This window comes from Antennarius striatus, chromosome 6 (assembly GCF_040054535.1).
Source record: "Antennarius striatus isolate MH-2024 chromosome 6, ASM4005453v1, whole genome shotgun sequence".
Taxonomy (NCBI): domain Eukaryota; kingdom Metazoa; phylum Chordata; class Actinopteri; order Lophiiformes; family Antennariidae; genus Antennarius; species Antennarius striatus.
Window position 1 is genome coordinate 19702156 of NC_090781.1, and position 18915 is coordinate 19721070.

General features: G+C 41.9%; 1 protein-coding gene across 2 annotated transcripts in view; it reads left to right on the forward strand.

The window, feature by feature from the left end:
* veph1 (ventricular zone expressed PH domain-containing 1) overlaps positions 1-17726 on the forward strand; it is a 57386-nt gene extending 39660 nt beyond the window's left edge. For both annotated transcript variants that reach the window (XM_068318099.1, XM_068318097.1), the window contains 4 exons: positions 1177-1294; positions 11269-11405; positions 13421-13474; positions 13609-17726. In XM_068318099.1, coding sequence (XP_068174200.1) covers positions 1177-1294; positions 11269-11405; positions 13421-13474; positions 13609-13791 — 492 coding nt within the window. In that variant the 3' untranslated portion in view covers positions 13792-17726. The remainder of the gene's footprint in view (positions 1-1176; positions 1295-11268; positions 11406-13420; positions 13475-13608) is intronic.
* The last annotated feature ends 1189 nt before the right edge of the window (positions 17727-18915 follow it).

Below are 18915 nucleotides of genomic sequence, written 5' to 3' on the forward strand. Positions count from 1 at the left end.
GCTCGCACTCCTTCCATCAAACCGCCGTCAATCCGGGTGTGCGTTTGTAGCGTATTTGCTGAGTTTAACCAAATCTCTCCGTAATGAATTCCCCGCATATAAACCCTCGACCACCGACTTGGCAGAATAACCCGTGTCATCGTTTCTCTTGACCTTTGACCCCGCAGCGGTTCTTTCACATTTTTTGATGATCCGTGGAAGCGCAGGAGAAGCGATTCTCCCTCTCGTGAAGTGAGAGCGACTGGAAACGCCCAGAGGGGAGGCAGATTTGCAGGAATGTTAGAAAAACAGGTAGCTGAGCTAAGCTTCTAGTGTGTTTGACCTCTGGACCCGCGGCCTTTCAGTTCTAGATGGTAATGAGAGAGAATGTAAATGTGTGGCTGCTTTTTATGTATGTATTCCCATGGATGTAAAACCCGAACTTCACCGCGCGCGAGCACACACACACACACACACACACACACACACACACACACACACAGGAAAATGACGTCTTCTTTGTCATGAAGACTGATGTCCTCGTTTCTCTCCAAAATAAATATGTGTTATCTCTTGGGTTTAAGTGTCACTGAAGTGTGTTTGTGTGCATTTAAAGGGAAATTTAATTCTTACCATGTGCGACGGGGGGTGGGGGTGGGGGGGTCTTAGGGGAATTAGAATGGGAGGTCTTGGATTCATTTCTTTCTGCACAGCTGCACATAGGATCCATAGTAACACACAGAGTTCTGGTGTCACGCGTCATTTGTGCATTTGCTCATGACTGTGTGTCAACATGCTGCTTTAATGACCCCGAGCTGATTGGACCCCCCCTCTAAATGATCGTTTCCTCGATTGTGTTTGTTTGTCGTCTATTTCCTCTACTGCAAGGTGTTGTGTTTCCAACTACAGGTGCAGATATGCTTAATTTAAAAAGTAATTTCCTATTGTTTTCCATTTTTCTGTCAGACTGTAAAGTTCTTTTTTAAAAAAACACACACACACACACACACACACACACACTTGAACTGTTTATTCCAAGCTGTCCTGAACGCTGGAACCCTGAAAAAGAAGCAGCTTAATGGATTTCAGCCGTCATGAGTTTTAACATGTACTATTGTGCTTTTCCTACTGTGGCATGTCAAAATGTCAGAAGCGGACAATAAATAAATATTCTGTTTTCTTTCCTTCTCCCTCCAGGACCTGGACAGTCTCCAGGTTCAGCTGGAGGAGGTGCGTTTCTTTGACCTGTTTGGCTACAGCGAGGAAGAAGGGAGTTGGCTGTGCTTCATGTGTAACAACCCTGAGAAGGCCACAGGTACACACACACACACACACACACACACACACACACACACACACACACACACATAGTTCAGTATTTTTGAATAACCGAATGATTCATTCAAACTAAAAGAAATATTTGCTGGGATGTTTGTGTTTTCCTGGCTGCTGTGACACATAATTGTGTAATATTCTCCATTGTTTGGACTTCATATTAATATGATCCGCTCACTCTCTGTTTATATGGTTTCAGAAATTGATATTTTGCATACCTCAGCGTTCATATGACAATGAATACATTGATGGATGAAGAAAACAAATAACATAAATAAGCCTGCAGCTGTGAATGTAAAAAAAAACAACCAAAAAAATCGCCGAAGCACACAAAGAACCTACCAGACTTCTCCTCGTGGCTTCCTCCGGATCACTCCTAGCTATTGTGATGTTCTCTAAACAGAACAATTGCGTGAAGTTTAAATGGCACTTCTTAAGATGTTTTCCACTTCTAGTCATTTCGCCAGCTTTTTTGGACATGCTTCTGTTTCCATGGGGTCTGATCGTAAAATCATCACAGAGTTGTTTTCACGCAGAATGCCCACAAGGGGAATGCTCCCTTTCCCAGAACAGACAAGTAAAGACGCCCGCAAATAGAAGCCATTATTTAATAGCTTCCAGTGTTTAGTGTCCTCATGAGGGGGTCACCGCAATCAGTCAATCTCTGCCACCATGAGTCACTTCTGATTAGTTAGCTTTGGACTAGGAAAAACCCCCTCCAACCAGCATTTTTTCATTTCCTCATGAAGTCAGGTTTGGATTAGCGACCAAATCAAGGAATCGTATTTAGATTAACACAACTCTTCACTGAGGAAGCTGTGCAGAATCTTAAAATTTAATGCTAAAATTTAAATAAAAACTGCTAGACCTTGACTCTTTTGTTTTGTTTTTTTACACCTGTCTCACACAAATATCAGACATGGTGAACAAGTGTGAGCAGACTTGGGTGAAAAGGGCTTTAAATCTGCATGCATCCCTCTGTCAACCTCATGCAGAAGCTGTTATTAGTTATATAAGAGGAGTCAGGAGGAGGCAGCTTGTGGCACATGTTGTGTCCGGATGAGGAAAAAAGAAGTGAGAAGAACCCCAGGAAGGGTTTAAAAGAGAGACCCATGTCTGAGAAAGTGAACTTGAAATCACGGAAGGGTAGCATCGCTAATAAGTGGCTGTAAACCCCTCCCGACAGGGGGCACGGCGTTGTCAGACCACGCTACATGACGGCGGCTAATAACAAACCAGCAGGTATTTCCATGAACGCTAAAAGCCAGAGGCAGGAAGTTGTTTGTTGGTGATGGGAAACAGGCCGATGGGGATGCGGTTGAAGTTTAGTGACTGCATGTGTTTATTTATTCTTATGTTTATGCGTGTTGGACGGAGAATAAATCGTGACAACATAAGCTTCGGGTTGTGTCCAATATTGAGAAAACAATTCGGTTGGTGTGGTTTGGGTTATTTTCAGATCTCAATCGAAAGAATTATTTCTGCAGTAATTTCACAATCACAACATAATTTACCGCGTAAATCATTGTTGATGCCGACAAACTTGTTGAGTTTATTTCCTGAGGAAATTTACAGTAACTTTAAAATGTTGTTTATGTTTATTAGTCATCATTTTAATTTTTTCCCCCTACTGTTTGTTGTTTGTTGTTGTGTTTCCAGCCACCCAAGAGCGTACATAGCACACATTATAATACTGTTGCTACGGTGATCATAAACTGAATCAGAAACTGCATTGGTACCTGGATCCAAATCATATTTTAAGCAGCTTTCCCTTTGCCTGAGACACCAAATGTCATCATCAAATTTCAAAATACAAACATGTGGGTGATCACGTGACCTCTTTCAACACTAGGAACTGTTTCCACTCATAGATATTGATGAAATTGTCCAAGTCGGTAATAAACTGTCTCTGAGATGAGAGGAAAGGTTCAAGTATGATTCGGGTTTAGTCCAATAATCTATTTCCTTACTTTCTGGCATTTGTTTTTGGTGCAGCCATCAGGTCTGGTTAGGCTTGGAGTCTTCAGGTTCTCTTTCACTGCCAGGAGAACCGAAGCACAGCAAATCAAACGGAATACTCCCTTTTACTGTAGTAACAACCTGTGCAGCGTGATTTAAGTTTGGACTCTTGTCTTTTTGCTGAAAATATCACATCTGCTGTAGCGTTCAGCTCCACGCTGAATGATTCACGACGTTCACGTTTATAAAAGCTGGTCAAAGCCTTAAAATGTCTATGGAGGAAAACTTTCATTCTAAAATAAGAGCAGAGGAGGCTCAAAGGGGGGAGGGGGTAGAGATAGGGACCTCAGTGCCACACCCCATTAAAACTAAGCTTTTTGGGGCGAAAGTGATTTTATCAATATTTAATGAAATAATTTGAGGACCACAGATCATTTGGGGGCAAGACATTTCAAATACAGTGTGGTTGGACATCTGGCAGCTGAATGACATGAATTTTAAAAAAGCATAATATGGGACCTTGAATGCGTGCCAGTCAAACATCAAATGGTAGAAAACGCACTTATGGAAACACAACAACTCTGTCTCATTCAGCTGTTTTCACGGTGGTGAATGGAAGCCATTCTAACTACAAACATCAATTCGTCGAGATCCGGTAGTTATTTCATAATTGTGTCAGACCTGAATGGTATTAAAGCAAAATGAGAGGAGCTTTTCAAGTTGTGCTGCTGAGAGCAAACCAGCGTAATCAGCGATCCGGCTGAGGGACAGCGAGGAGCAGATGATTCCTCTTTTTCATTCATGCCAGTGTCTTGACATCACAGGAGGATTTAGAGGAGCGGTAGTGCTCTCTCATTAGGAGTGTGTGATTGGAAGCGTGTGTGGATGAATGCATTCAGCAAAGCGCATCTGTGGCCTCGTACGACCCCCACTGCTCTGCACGTTAAAGGGTTAGCTCTTTTTTTACCCTCCACTTTCTTTCTGTGTTTTTTTTTTTTAAAAATACGGTTCATTTTAAATCTCTGCTGTCGTTAAATGAAATTTAGAAACCCGTAACTCAGAGAAAACACTTTCATTACAGCAACATTCTGAAGAAATCTAAGAAGCAAATAAAACCAAAACTGAAACAGTCTGCATGTCTTCATGCCACCAAATTTATGTGGAAAGCATACTATTAGACGTCAAGTTAGGTTTTAGCATTAACATTTATACAACCTGTGGTTTGTGAATTTATGGCATTCCTGCATTCAAAGTAATCACCAATAATTTGCTTATATTTTCCCAAATTATAGTGAAACTCGACGCCATTAAAATACCATTGTTAATGAAAATCTCCCCACCTCCCATGATTTAAAACATAGATCAGCGTCGCTGCAAGTGAAAGCTAAATCCAACAAATCAAAAAACACAACAAGTGCTACAAGCTGCTCACGGGAGCTTCAGGAAATGATGAGGCTTTTTTTTTTATTGAAACGGGAAATGACTGCTTTTCTGCAACAATGTGAGCATCAAAGAGCTGCTTGAATTTAAGAATGTGTGACGCGATGTCGGCCGTGATAAAGTCTGAAAAGATAAGAAAGAATGCAGGATTTAAAGTAAACTGACCACAACTCCATGCAGTTGCAGGTAGGTGTATTAAACCAAGCCAGAACAGCAGCATTGGCCTGTGTGTTTGTTCACTCCCAGAGTAAAGCACTAAATCCCAACTGAGAAACACACACATCGACAGCAACCGCTTTACATCAGAGAGAAAGATCCTCTACCTCTTGGAGACCTATCAAGGAAAAATTGTCGTTGTTATCAAAGAACAAATTGCATAAACGATCATTCCAGGCCTGACTTTGCGTGTTGCTTCGTTTAGCTTACCTAACACCGTCTGCTGCGTTAGATAAGTGACCCCTCCGTGGTCTTCGTCACCCAAGGGCTGACATTTTTGTGTCAGACTCCTGAACTCGGTGACTCAAACCAGCACTATATGCTGCTGATCATTAGTCAGCTGTCACTCCTACATAACTTTGAAGACAAGTGGCTTCATAACACGTTACCAAACACACTAAAACATCAGTATTTATTGATCAGGATGAGTTTTTAAACTATTTTAAATGACCGATTCATTACATTTCTTCGTTGGATTTCTTTCTTCCCAGTGCTTGACTGGGAAGTTGACACTCCTCACAAAATGAAGGCTCATCGAACTGAAATTGTCCACAAATACAAACCTTTTAAAGAACATCTACAATCTTTACCAGAAGTGCTTGACGGTGTAAAATCCGTCCTGCTTCAGACTTCAACTCGACCCGGAGCAACTTCGATTTGGAACATTTCTCTTCTGAGTGACCCGTTTCTTTTATTTTCATCATAAACACATCACGTAACACATCACATATTCAATATTCACCCACGTTGTTCGCATTACTGGCTGCCACAGGCCAGTGGTTTTTTGGGGTTTTTTTACTTCACAATTTTCTATACTGCTCTACCTTAATAAAAACTTGCTGACTCAGCCTCAGCAGCTCGCAGTACTTTAGAGAATGACGCACACGAGCCCGGAGAAAGGTGAAGTGTTTTCCAACATGAAGGACGAAGTGGAGCCAGTGGTTACTGCAACTCCGTGATGCTTTATGATATACTGTTGGGTTTAACGACAGGAATGCTTTTGAAGTGAGCAGGAATGAGAGTGAGTGTGTGTGTGTGTGTGTGTGTGTGTGTGTGTGTGTGTGTGTGTGTGTGTGTGTGTGTGTGTGTGTGTGTGTGTGTGTGTGTGTGTGTGTGTGTGTGTGTGTGTGTGTGTGTGTGTGTGTGTGCATACAGTATGTGAGTACATGCCAGAATGAGGTACTGAGGTTCAACACGTCCGATGTCGTTCTCTTTGCTTTGATATCGACTTTCCACAGATGTGACCGGAAAAAACAGTTGATGAACATTTCCTTGAGTGGACTTTCAGGACACAAATACACACGGACACACACACTATATAAGTTAACATATATAACCGCCTTTCAAGCCTCTACATGTGGATTTGCACGCTCTTTCACTCATGTCATGAAGACAAATCCCCTGTTTGCAAAATTATGGAAAACCTCAAGCAAAGCTCTCCATCAGCCCACCATCAATCAGGGAAGGAACCCTAGGCAGATATTTCCTCACCTGCAGGACTTGTGTTGCAATTTCTAGAGGTTCGTTGGAGATGCATGAGCATCAGCCATTTCAAAGCTGGATGGAGTTTTGACACCTTGAGATATTTATCGTAAGGATTTAACGCAGCATCTCTCCAGGGCGCTATTGGATAGTCTGGTACAATAATCAGGGCTGCTAGTGTTTCCAAGGAAACCTGTTCATGTCTTTTTATTGACTGAGAAACAGTCATCATTCTCCGATTTTCATCTGTGAAACTTCACTGTAACTCTTTCCATCTCGTGTCTGTTGTCTCATTCAGGAGTCACTGAGCCATAAAGTAATCATCCCGTTGCACAATCTAGGCAGGACTGGATGGAGAGTATTTCTTGACTTTGTTATCTGCAGGTTCTTTTTTATTACTTAACAAGAAGAAACAGCTGTCCCTCCTCACAACACCAGTAATTATCCCCTGCCATGAATGAAGGGAGGAGAGGGGATAATATATAGCTTTTACTTAAATGTTGTGTGTCACATTATATTTGTTGTTTCAGGCTACTTGTTGTGTGGTTGGGGATGAAGGTCTCTTAAATTCCCGCTCCTTGCATTGATTTAATCCCCAAAGGCCAATTCTGTTCATCACAATTTTTTTCCATGTAAAAAAAAAGGTATGCTTTAAATTGACAGTGAGGCATCATGGAATTCATTTTCTATGCAAAAATCTAAACAGCCCACACCTTCATCCCCACCCAGCAGCTACCAGACCACCTGTAGGGAGGAACATTCTTAGTCAGCATCCCTCAGCCATAAAAATGTCCTGCCAACATTTGACATGAATCATCAGGGAACTTAGGGGTCAAAATTTGGCTCTTATTGTCGAAAAGAGAGATAAAACCTAAGAAAAATTAACTTATCAGTCAACCAACACATTTGGTTTGGACTGATTGCACCTCCAGGGTGAATAAATGGGACTGTGTTTAGCTCCAGGACATGTTTTTGGAACAAATCTCCTGAAAATGTCTCACTGTTACTACTCACCATTAATCTCCCCTGTGGTCCAAAAGGAGTTTCTCTGACCATGATTATAAAAGAAATGTCTGTAAAACTGTTGAAATGACACCTTAAACTCAAACGAGGTGTGAATCTTTGGTCCATCTGTGAAACTACGTCAAAATTATGGTGACTGGCAACTTTCCATTACCGTGGACTGAAAAGGTGCCATCTTTTAGTCAATCGACCTGGACTAAGAAGCAAAAAAAAAATTATGGGATTGGTGTCGGATTAAATTTATTGTAAACAGAAGTTAAAAACTTGAGCCCTTGGACTCTGGCAGGAAGTAGCTCACCAAGGGATGAATTCTAGTATGAAGGATATCCCCCTTCCTCCCCCCCGGAGCCTGGACACCAGTGGTGGTGACGAAGGTTGGAGCTCGATGTTGGGATGTCTTTATGAGAGGATGTGATTGGAGCTGGCCCGGGTTGAGTCCAACTGGAGTCTTAACTGGATTGAAACGAACAGAGAAAGGGAGAAAACTTTAACAACTTACAAATGATTGGCTGATGGAGAATGTAATTGGTTGATGTGATTGGATGAATTGGAAAATGGTGTGGGAAATGGTGTCGAAGAAAGAGATCAAATGCAAATAGATAGTTGTCTTGACCAAATGTTCGCAAAACCCTCGGCAAGGCCTAGATGTCAGACAGACTGCAGCTGGTACATGGTGGTCCATTAGAACCATGTTCCAGTGACAAAATACTTAAATATCTCTGTCTGATTATACCGTGTGACTCTTTTACTGTTTTCTTTCCCTTAACTGTTTATATTCCAGTGCTGAAACATGTTTTTGCAAAGAGAGACATGTCACGAGAAGTGATTTTCTCCAGGAAAGGACGCAGCTTTTTTTTTTTCCACTTATAAATTTCTGTCACTCAAAAAGGAAAACTGATGTTTAACACAGGATTTGGGGGGCAGGGACCTTGTTTACAACCACATTTTTCCTGCTATGGATATTTTAACAAGGGTGACTGAGTGTACTGTCAACTGTGGCGTAAACCTACAGTTTTCTTCTTGGATACTGTTCCACTCACGCCTCGTTTCTATGCCGATGCCCTCAAGCCAAAAACTACAAACACCCAACCGCACGCATTACACAAATACGCTCAGAGACTGTAAAAGTCAAACAAATACAAACATAAATGTCTTTTTCATTTTTGGGCTTCTTGCATAATCAGCCTTGTTTGGACTCCCCTGATACTCACAATGTTGGAGAGAGGCTTCAATATTATAAAATGAACATATAAGAGTATAATAATACTCTAGTAAAGCACAAACTTAGGAATTGCTTTCAGTTCAGTACTGGAGTAAATATCCCCGTCTCAGCACTTCACATCAACATGTCTCAGACGAGGGGTTGTGAACTCGCCTCAGGCTGACGTCCAATCCAGAGATCACTTTCCAGGTGTCTGCATCAAAGCGAGGTACGAGGTACAATGACTTATGCATCAGACAAGTTTATTTCTGCACCCTAAATAATGAAATATTTGAGAGATGATGTAGACAAGCCAGAACTCCACAGCAGTAGGAGTGTTACATACATAGTTACATACAAACAGTGTTTCTGTCTAAACAGGCTGGCAGGAAGTCGGCGTTCCAGGTCACACTGACTGATCATTTAGAAAGAATGTTTGCGTTACATGATTATTAAGTATAAGATAAACAACTACAATAAAATACTACAGTATTCTTTATCATGTACGTATTTTTAATCGACAATTCAAATACTGAAATGGTCTTGTGATGCGACTTTTGACAGTGTTCAAAATTTAAGCACCAAAACTTGCAGTTCCTCAAATCGCCACTTGAGGCTGTCACGAGTCAATCCCTCATAAACCCCCAGAGAGAACGTCTATGTCCAACTGTAACTGAATTCCATTCTCCTCATTGTGTGGGGGGTCATAGAATATGTCAAACCCAAACTATGTGACTTGGCTGTGAAATCCAAATTATCCCAATAAAAAGGTTAATAAAAAGTTTGCAAGGAGGTCAGGATCACGGCGCCATTAGCGTGCCAGTGTCTTCCAGGGCTGAGAATGTGAACTGACACAACAAGAATAACAACAGGCTGACCCCTACCTGGTGAAACAATCCAGAATCAGGATCAAATGTAGGCATTGGCATTGAGCATTGGAATTGGCTTTTATGAGCATTGGCATCATGAAAAAAAAATCATGTGAGGCGTGATGGACATCAATCCTAGTGACCTCACACTGGCGCCGTGCTGACGGGATGAGATGATGTCACCATTATCATCAAGAGTGTGTGGGTTGGGTTTGGGTGAGTGACAACATCACCAATCCCACGGGACGTCTGGAGGTCGTGTTGGTTGATGAGGTGAAGAGTTGTTGCTGGCGATCGACGCTAACGGATGACATGCTAATTGTTGATGATGTAAGATGTTACATATTCACAGAACGTATGGTTCTTTTACGGGTTCCTACTTCCATAGATACAGACGAACCAAGCAAAGACATTTTGTTCTCGCTCTTCTTCTATGTTGTGTTTGGCTTCGTCCTCCTGCTGACATCACATCCAGTAAAGCCACAGTTTCAGACCTACTTCAATCAAGTCAACTTTATCCCTCTAACTCTTGTCTTATCACCACGGATACAAAGAGCACCTCTGTTCATAGTCAACTTCTGACATATTGGTTTACCGCCACCAAACCTGAACCAATCAAAACCTCTCTGTGCTTCTGGCATTGCAGCAGAGACAAAGAACACGTTCTCACTTACACGCTTAAATTCACGCTTGACCAAACTGGGTCCAGGAGGTTGATGTGGGTGAGCGCTACTAATCAGACTGGCCCCAACTGGAGTCTGGACTGGAGACACACACACACACACACACACACACACACACACACACACACACACACACACACACACACACACACAGAACTTTCGTTGAATTAAACTGAACAACACTTTTGACTACAACTAGAAAAGTTTGTTTGCAATCAAACATGAAAGGAGGACCTGAATGGATCTTAAATTTATTACCAACAGGTTGTCTTTCAGTCTTGTGAAGTTTTTAACGTGATTTTGACCCACACTTGTTCTACTGTAGATGACCAAACCCAGTCGTAGGCTTTTGGGAAAGAGTTTGCGTTTGCATCTCAGGTTGGAGCAGTTATGGTTTCTGTAGTTCATGAGTTTCCTTGGTATCCTCTCGTAACTCCAGTACCAATAGTAAAGGAAGTTCATCTAATCGCCATCAGTCGGCTAGAACTGATGACGCCTCTTGGTTGAGTGGTAGAAAGTCTTTAAACTTTAGGTTGAAGTGCAGTTGGTTCAGATTGAACCCTCAAGGATTACAAAGAGCTGGATGAATGAACTCCAACATACTTTACTTGATCTAAAAGCTCTGTGGGCCTGAAGAATGAAGATGGTTTGGTGCATTGACTACCATCAGCATCTACTGTGTTTGCGGTGTCACATCTTTTACATTTTTGATCTTTTAATCATTAGTTTTCATTGACGTCCTTCAGATTTAAATGAGGAAGGAGCCGTTTCCCATTCCCTTCTCATTCTTGAAAACTTCAATTAGCTAAAATCAAAATTAGTCGAAATGTCCTCTAAGTAAACACTACTGTTTTTTTTTTTCCATTTGAGTTGGGTCATTCCAATTATAGGTAATTACCAAACCTTCGTCAACACAACACCAATGGGACATCATCATCATTATACCACGAACAAATGTAATCTGGCACTGTGTGAAAAAATGAAAAATCAGATCTATAATTGAGATGAGCGTATAAATGGTGTCTGTCTGTAATTATTTGTCTTCTTCCATTCATTTCTGTATGTTTATGTGTCCATCTAGTTGTGAACCAGGAGGGGAAGCCTCTGATCGAGGGGAAGCTGAAGGAGAAGCAGGTCCGCTGGAAATTCATTAAGCGCTGGAAAACCCGCTACTTCACCTTGGCAGGAAATCAGCTCCTCTTCCGGAGAGGCAAATCGGTACGTGACCAATGAAAACAAGCGCTTCTGAAAACTTGTGTACGGCTGCATGTGCTCGTTGGACCGGGTCTCACTCACAAAAGGTCTAATTTATAGTCCTCTGTTACGTGTTATTTGCATGACACCCTCTGTGAAATAGTGGAAACCTCATCTTGTGACCTTGCCCACTGGAAGAACTCATCGGGGAGTGATGAGGTAAAGCATGATGCAGCATAATGAGTCAGCGTCACTCACAGAAACTGAAGGCAGATAACGTCATGCACGAGTAGCAAAAAAAAAGAGAATGAGGAGACGGTGCCTGGTTCAGGATGTGTGGAGGCAAACGTGAGGAGTTATCCCTCTGGACTGACTGTGTAGTTGAAATGATGCTGAGGTCACTGAACAGAGCATCATTGTGCAAAAAGGAGCAATCTGGTTAATCAAAATTGCAGCGCAAAAGCATAATGATAGAAGATGTTGAGGTCACAGGTCAGAATACATTTGCGAAGAAATGAGATTGATTTGATGTAGCTGAGGGAAGATAAATATTTTCATTTCATGAGAGAATCGGATTTATGTAGATATTTTTATATGCTGGGTTATGGCAGTCATCCACGGACAATTCATTTAATGGACAGAATTTCACAGCCAACAAGAGACTGGGCGTTCTGTGGATCTTTACTGTTTCACGTTCATTTAATCAGCTCCTAAAAACCTCGAACGAGACTCGACGATGTTCTCCTGTGGATGAAATGCAAAAGTAGAACTGAGCTCTGGTTGTTTTTTTTCAGGCTGAACAATAGTCTTTGTGCTTCCACCCAGGAGGTAATGGATTTCTCTCGGCAGCCACAAAGTGGAAAGTTTACTTGATTTTTTTTTTTTTTGCCTTTGTCTTCAGATCTCAGTCAGTCGTTGCCAACATGATCCAGAGCTGGTGGATATGTTGTAAAAAGTCTGTTCCCTAACTTGGGGCGGTGAGCTTGAGAACCAAAAAAAAAAAAAAAAAGTGGTTTCTTCCATGTTTAACTTTAGCAAATAGAGAGAGTTCCACCGTTCTGCAAAAAAAAAAGGAAAATCAAAAAAAGAAAACCACATAACTTGTTTGCATTTATGTCCAAAACCCATGTGGACCAAATACTAGAAGAATGAATACAAACACTAGAATACAATTCTCCATTGAAAGCTGTGTTTTCTGTTTAATTCAGACCAGACAGAACCACTGTAAAGTATAGCAGACCTGGGCAGCGCTTTGACAAGACCTCATGAACATGACAGAAAGGACAAATAGAGACTAATAAGAGAAGAAATGACCATCTTTTATTTATGATCAGTGCAGCTGCTATAATGTGTTATTTCAGCTTTCGGACAATAAAGACAAATTGCTGCCATGCACAGAGGAGAACTTTCGTCACAGAGCACCAGTATGAATTATAATGCTATTTAATTATACAATAATATAAATTGTTTTAAAAAATCGTGTTTTAAATCTTCAAATTTTTAGTTTTTTTACTGGAAGCTGTCAAATGTAGTTGCGGAAAAAATAATGTGTAAAAAAAAAAAAAGTGACAGCGGTGCATTTTATTCCTTTCTGGTCAAGATAAATATTGCATCATGTGATTAAAATCAGTCACAAGTCTGTTTGAATCAGTTGGTGAATCGACTGTAGGAGAAAACAATCAGACGCTCCAGACAGCCAGCAGGGATAAGACATGTCAACATCAATGGAAAAGATGTGGACTCTCTGGCTATGTAACTATGACGACTGTAACCCCCCTCCAGCACACATATTTAAACTGTGAGGTAAAACGAGGCTGTGATGTGATGAGTTCCCGTCCCGCCCTGGAGAATGAGCAGATCAGCGGTTTCTGAGGAAACCGCTGGATGCAGTCTTGTGACTCTGAAATGATGAGGTCATTTCTGACAATAGGTGAAGATGCTTTTATTTTTTACACCCTGCAAAAATGAATCAAGAGATTTAATCCAGCTTTTTGTTTTCAATCTTCTTTGTATTTCATTCAGTCTCTGCCTCTCCACAGAAAGACGAGCTTGACGACATCCCCATAGAGCTGAGCAAGGTGCAAAGCGTCAAGGTGAGGATCGCCGTCCTTCACAGCCCTGAACCAGGAAATATTTGATCTTCACTGCTGACCACATTTTAGCATTATTAGTACACCGCCTCTTCACGTTTCCAGTCTTTCTTCTATTTGTCATCTTTCTCCTGAAGGTGGTGGCAAAGAAACGGCGTGATCGCGGCCTGCCGCGGGCGTTTGAGATCTTCACCGACAGCAAGACGTACGTGCTGAAAGCTCAGGACGAGAAACACGCCGAGGAGTGGCTGCAGTGCATCAATGTGGCCGTGGCGCAAGCCAGGGAGAGGGAGAGCAGCGAGGCGACCACCTACCTGTGAGAGCGTCACGGTTAACTAGCAACATGAACACGCCATGCACGTGTGCAGATTCATTCATGCACGGCGAAACATGTAAGCAAAGTCATCTATTGCTAGAGGTGCAACAAAAAGGAAACAGTCCCTTCGGCGAGTATTTTAATAACTGGTTATGCAGTATTTTCGCCTTCCTGAAATGAACGCCGTACTAAACCAGCAGTAGTGGAAACTTGATGCACAAGCGGTCAGAGCAGTATTTAGCAATAAAGACTTCACAGACCTCACGACTCGTAGCAATAATGAGACTGAGCAGATCATCTTAAAAGAAGAGCAAATTAGGAAGAGGAGCTTAATGGACAGCAGATGGGAAGGGCATTTAGTAGCATGTGTGTGTGTGTGTGTGTGTGTGTGTGTGTGTGTGTGTGTGTGTGTGTGTGTGTGTGTGTGTGTGTGAGGGGAAGGGGGGGATATAAAAGCAACAGAGAAAGAAATTTCACTAAATCACTACATAATAGTCATAAAAAATAAACTACCTTGGTGGTGTCGTGCTGTCTGAGGAAAAAAGGCCTCCCTAAAGAAGATTGAAACCACGCTTTCTAAATACGAAGATAGAATGGTTAGCTTAGCTTAGCGTAAAGACTGGAAACGGGGGGAACAACTAGCCTGACTGATAAAAAGAAATAAAGTCTACCTATGTGCGACTGCAAAACCCACAAAGCAACCAAGCACCAGTTTGTATAATCTGTGCCAAAAACCAGAATGACTAGTTTGTGGTTTTATGGGGGAGGGTACATGGGGGGGCTATTTCTCAGGCCTTTCCTGGTTGCCTTGTGACCTCATATCAATTTCAACAAGATGCAGGAGGTATCTGCTCCCAAACAAAAAAAAATAGATCCCCACATAAAACCAAGTCCTTAATATTTAATCCTTAAACTGAGCCGAGTTTACAACTCCCCCAGATTTAATGCTAAGCTCCGATAACTGGCCAGCGGTGGCTCTTAAGTCAACACACAGATCATCTCAGTATTCAAACATTATGTGGAACGCAAAACTTGATTTTGTACGTTTGTTTTCTATATTTTTATATCTAGAAAAAATATTTCATCCAGCATATAAAAGAGCTGTTGTGTGAAGAACTGCTGGATTATGAAGCAATCCTGTCGAGAGGCAGCGAAGCGCTCGGGTTTCTGCTCTTTTGCAATCTCAATACTGTACAGAAACGTCGACATCGATTCGGCCCATTTTTCTCTCCGGTGTCGACTCTGCTGTTGCTTCATGTGAGCTTAGATTTCTAAGAAAACGCTGAAGTCAATCAGTGGTTTCCTTGTTGGGGTTTGGGAATAAACTAATGCCAATGCAGTCATATCGATGCATGATTATTAAGTGAAGGGTTTGGTTTAGACTAAATTATGCAGTAATTTAGTGAAAACAAGCCTGATCAAAACTGTTGGAATGTAAAAGCTTTCTGGCGCGTCTGTTTATTTTTACACGGTGAGAACAGATGGCGTGGAAGCGAGCGTCTGACTGCGTCGGGCCGCTGCATCTCCCTCCTGTTGCACTCAAGACGTCTTGATCCAGTTAAACCACCCGCTCCGGATGAACGTTCACGGTCGACCGTCACCAATCCATTATTGAACACAATGTCTGAATCGGATCTCTATCTGGATGCGCGTCGCAGGTGCGCTCTCATATTTGGTGTCAGAAGCTTTTGTTTATACAAAAGACAAAATCCCTGAGGCGGTCCCGACTGAAGAGGATACGACGTCTCGACCACACAGGTTAGCTGGTCCTAGGCTGAAAACCCCGTTAGCGAGAAACAAGCAGTCATAACACTGCCGTTCCCAGTGGGTCAGGTTACCACTGTTTTTACTTTTTGCTTCCTGTGTACACCCCCCGACCCCCCAACCCCACCTACCTCCTTCCACAACAGAGTTGCATCTGCTAACACATGAAGTTATTCACATCATATTTGACTCCCCTCCCCCCTTCCCATTTCTTTAGATTTATGACATCTGGCTATTCTCCCCACTTCGGGGGGATTTCCTGCAATGACTGCAGTAAATCTTTTTCTAAAAACAGAATTTTATCTTTTGTTGCAGCATTGCTCTAAGGGCGGGGGGTGGAGGGGTGTCAGGGTCTGTCTGCCTGATGGTTGGCCCCCACGACTGATATAGCTCAACTGTTGGATGGATTAGGATGCAGTCTGGTTGTGACACGATGCTGAGGTATACCCACAGCCCGGCGCTGGTGTCATGGAAACGTGTGGACAAAGTGTCTCAAAACTAACAAGGCTTTCATCGGCCTTAGTTTGCACTAATGCTAATGTTAGCATTCATTCATTTTTTTTATGTCCATCTATCCAATGTATGGTCCCTGGGGTCTGTCATTGGGCAGGAAGTGGGACCAAATACATCCACAGTCAATTTAGAGTCACCAATTCACCTATACTGCATGTTTTTGGCGATGGGAGGAAGCTGGGGGTTCCCTGAGGGAACATGTTGCACACATGTTGACTCTGCCACCACCCTGGCGTTCAGACAACATCTCAGCCCTCCGTTGATTAGCTGCAGTGTCGATTTCTTGCCGTTTGAAGTGGATGTCTGACATCAATGTCAGCGTCGTCTAGAAGCTGTAACGTGCACCCTATCATGCTGCCATGCTGGTTCGGGGGGGTCAAGTCATGAAATGCATTTGTAGGCTGCTGTGTAAATAGATATTGTAGCATCTCGATGTTTTACCTCCCGTAAAGCACACTGAGAAAACCTTAACAGAATCACTGCTGTCAATTTGAAACAATCGCACACTTTGTACACGCCAAAATGATTGAAGTATTAAATGTTTGTGAACATATAAAGGCATTTTAACATGTATAGAACCAGATGAATTCTTTTGTTACTTTGATGAGTTGTCTAATTGCATTTGATTTTATGTTTGATTTTTGATATATAAGGTCAATATTTATTTTTTAACACCTCAATCATGTCTGGAAAGACGAGCGAAAGAACAAATGAAGATTATAAATTTTCACTTCTTTCTTCCCTTCTTTGTCTGCTACTTTTCTATGAATTCACACTGTAAAAAATGATTATTTTATTGATAATTGAACTGGTATTGTTGTGGACTATACATTTGCTTGTTGCACCTTTTGCATGTCTGATACTGCTTTCTTGTCCTTTTCTTTACAGAATTATACAATAAACCTTTACCAGTGAAATCAGCGAGTCTCTCTTCTCTTGTTTACACACCTGGTTTCGGTCAAAAATGAGATCATTTAATAAATTGAGCAAATATTTCCTGGGTTTTTACAGAAAGGGGACACAAAAGGATTTGAACAAGGTGGGTATTGTTCCTGTTCTTGTTCAGCTTTAGCCAATTTGTCCGAATGAGTTCATTTGCCGGTCTGACCAACTGAGCGATGCCTTCAGTGATAGCGATCTTCTGGCCAAAAGCACCAAAATGTTGCTTCAATGCTCTGCAGGATCTCTTTAGGGATGAAACACTCAAACGATGGTGCACGGCAATTGTTATCTGCAGGGGGTCATTGCATTGGTTACTGATTGTCAAACAGGAATCTGTTTGTACTATTAGTTATAACCAAAAAGCTTCCTTTGTCTCCAATCCCTTCATATCAGACCTCTGTCACCAGCAGTCATGACAAATCTGATCCAGAAACTTCCACACATCAACTCAACTGAAGCTGGCGGAGCCGATAACTTGAAGCTGCCACTATGTTCCCATTTCAATCCTCTGAAGGCATTCCAGGGAACAGATGTGTCATGCAGGGATTTGGAAAAAAATTAAGTGAACCAGCTCAACTGGAAGATGATTCACTGTGTTTCATGAAACCCTCTGGTGAGGACATATGACTATATGATGCTTGAATCAATGGTGACTTTACTGTTTTTGGCAAATACAAGACCTTTGATTGGAAACTTTAAACCCAACCGATGAAACAAGATTTCACTTCCTCCTATGAACCAGACTGCATCTTGCGATGACTTTATATAATAAACAGATAAGATCCATCCATTTTCTGAACTGGAGCTTGTACCAGATAATGATGGGGAAAGGCGGGGTGCGCCCCAGGTGAGACACCAGCTCAATGTGGGGCCACACGAAAGACAAAAAACCACACTTACAATTTAGCAGACAGTTCATATAAGTTGCATGTTTTTGAAGGTAGAAGGAAGCTGGAGAGCCTGAACACGTGGAGAACATACAAGCTTTGCAGAGGAAAGGATCGAACCCAGAACTGTGTGTCTTCCTCTGATTAAATCTCACTGAATTTAAAGGAGAAAAAACACAACAGGAACAACTGTACATCAGCTACTTGGTGGAGAAAAGAACTATCCTGCTAATAGTCAAACAAACCACCCTTGTTCTTCCCAGTTCATCCCAGAGGTGTTGGATGTGGTGTAGGTCAAGGTTCGCTCAAGTTCTTCCACGCCAAACTCACCAAACCATGTCTTCACGGTCCTGCCTTGGTGCACGAGGGTACAGTCATGCTGGAACAGAAAGGGGTCTTCCTCAAACTGGCCCCAAGACTAACATTTTATTATTTATTTAAACTTAAAAAAAAAAAAAAAATTCTGGAGCTACAAAATACCAACAACACTGCAGCATTCTCCTTCCCAACCACACAATCTGAGTTTTTGTTTCAACTGGAGACCAAGGAAAATGACCACAGCACCATCCAAGGCCTTTAGAGACCCAAAACAACACTTAAAAAAACAAAGATAAAGTTAGCAGGTAAACACACAGGTATGCTCTCATCTATCTTGTAAAGCAGCAGATGCTCAGCTTGTCACACGTTAGAGCTTGTCAGATGTTTTTAGCTGAAGGGCTACAGTGAGGATTTCATCTTTGAAAATAGGTTTAAAGTTTTCAAACCAATGTGAGAGCACAAAATTTTACACCAGCGGTCCCCAACCTTTTTTTGTGACACGGTCTGGTTTCATCTGAGACAATAATTTCACGGACCGGCCTTCATTTGTTTAGGGCAGCGTAGAGCTGCCAGACCAAGAAAATAAACCGGGAGGACTTTTTCCACGTTATTTCGTGATAGTATCACGTTAATTTGTGATACGGATCACGTTATTTCGTGATGTTAACCTTGGGTTAAAGTACATGCGCCATTAGGTGCCGTTA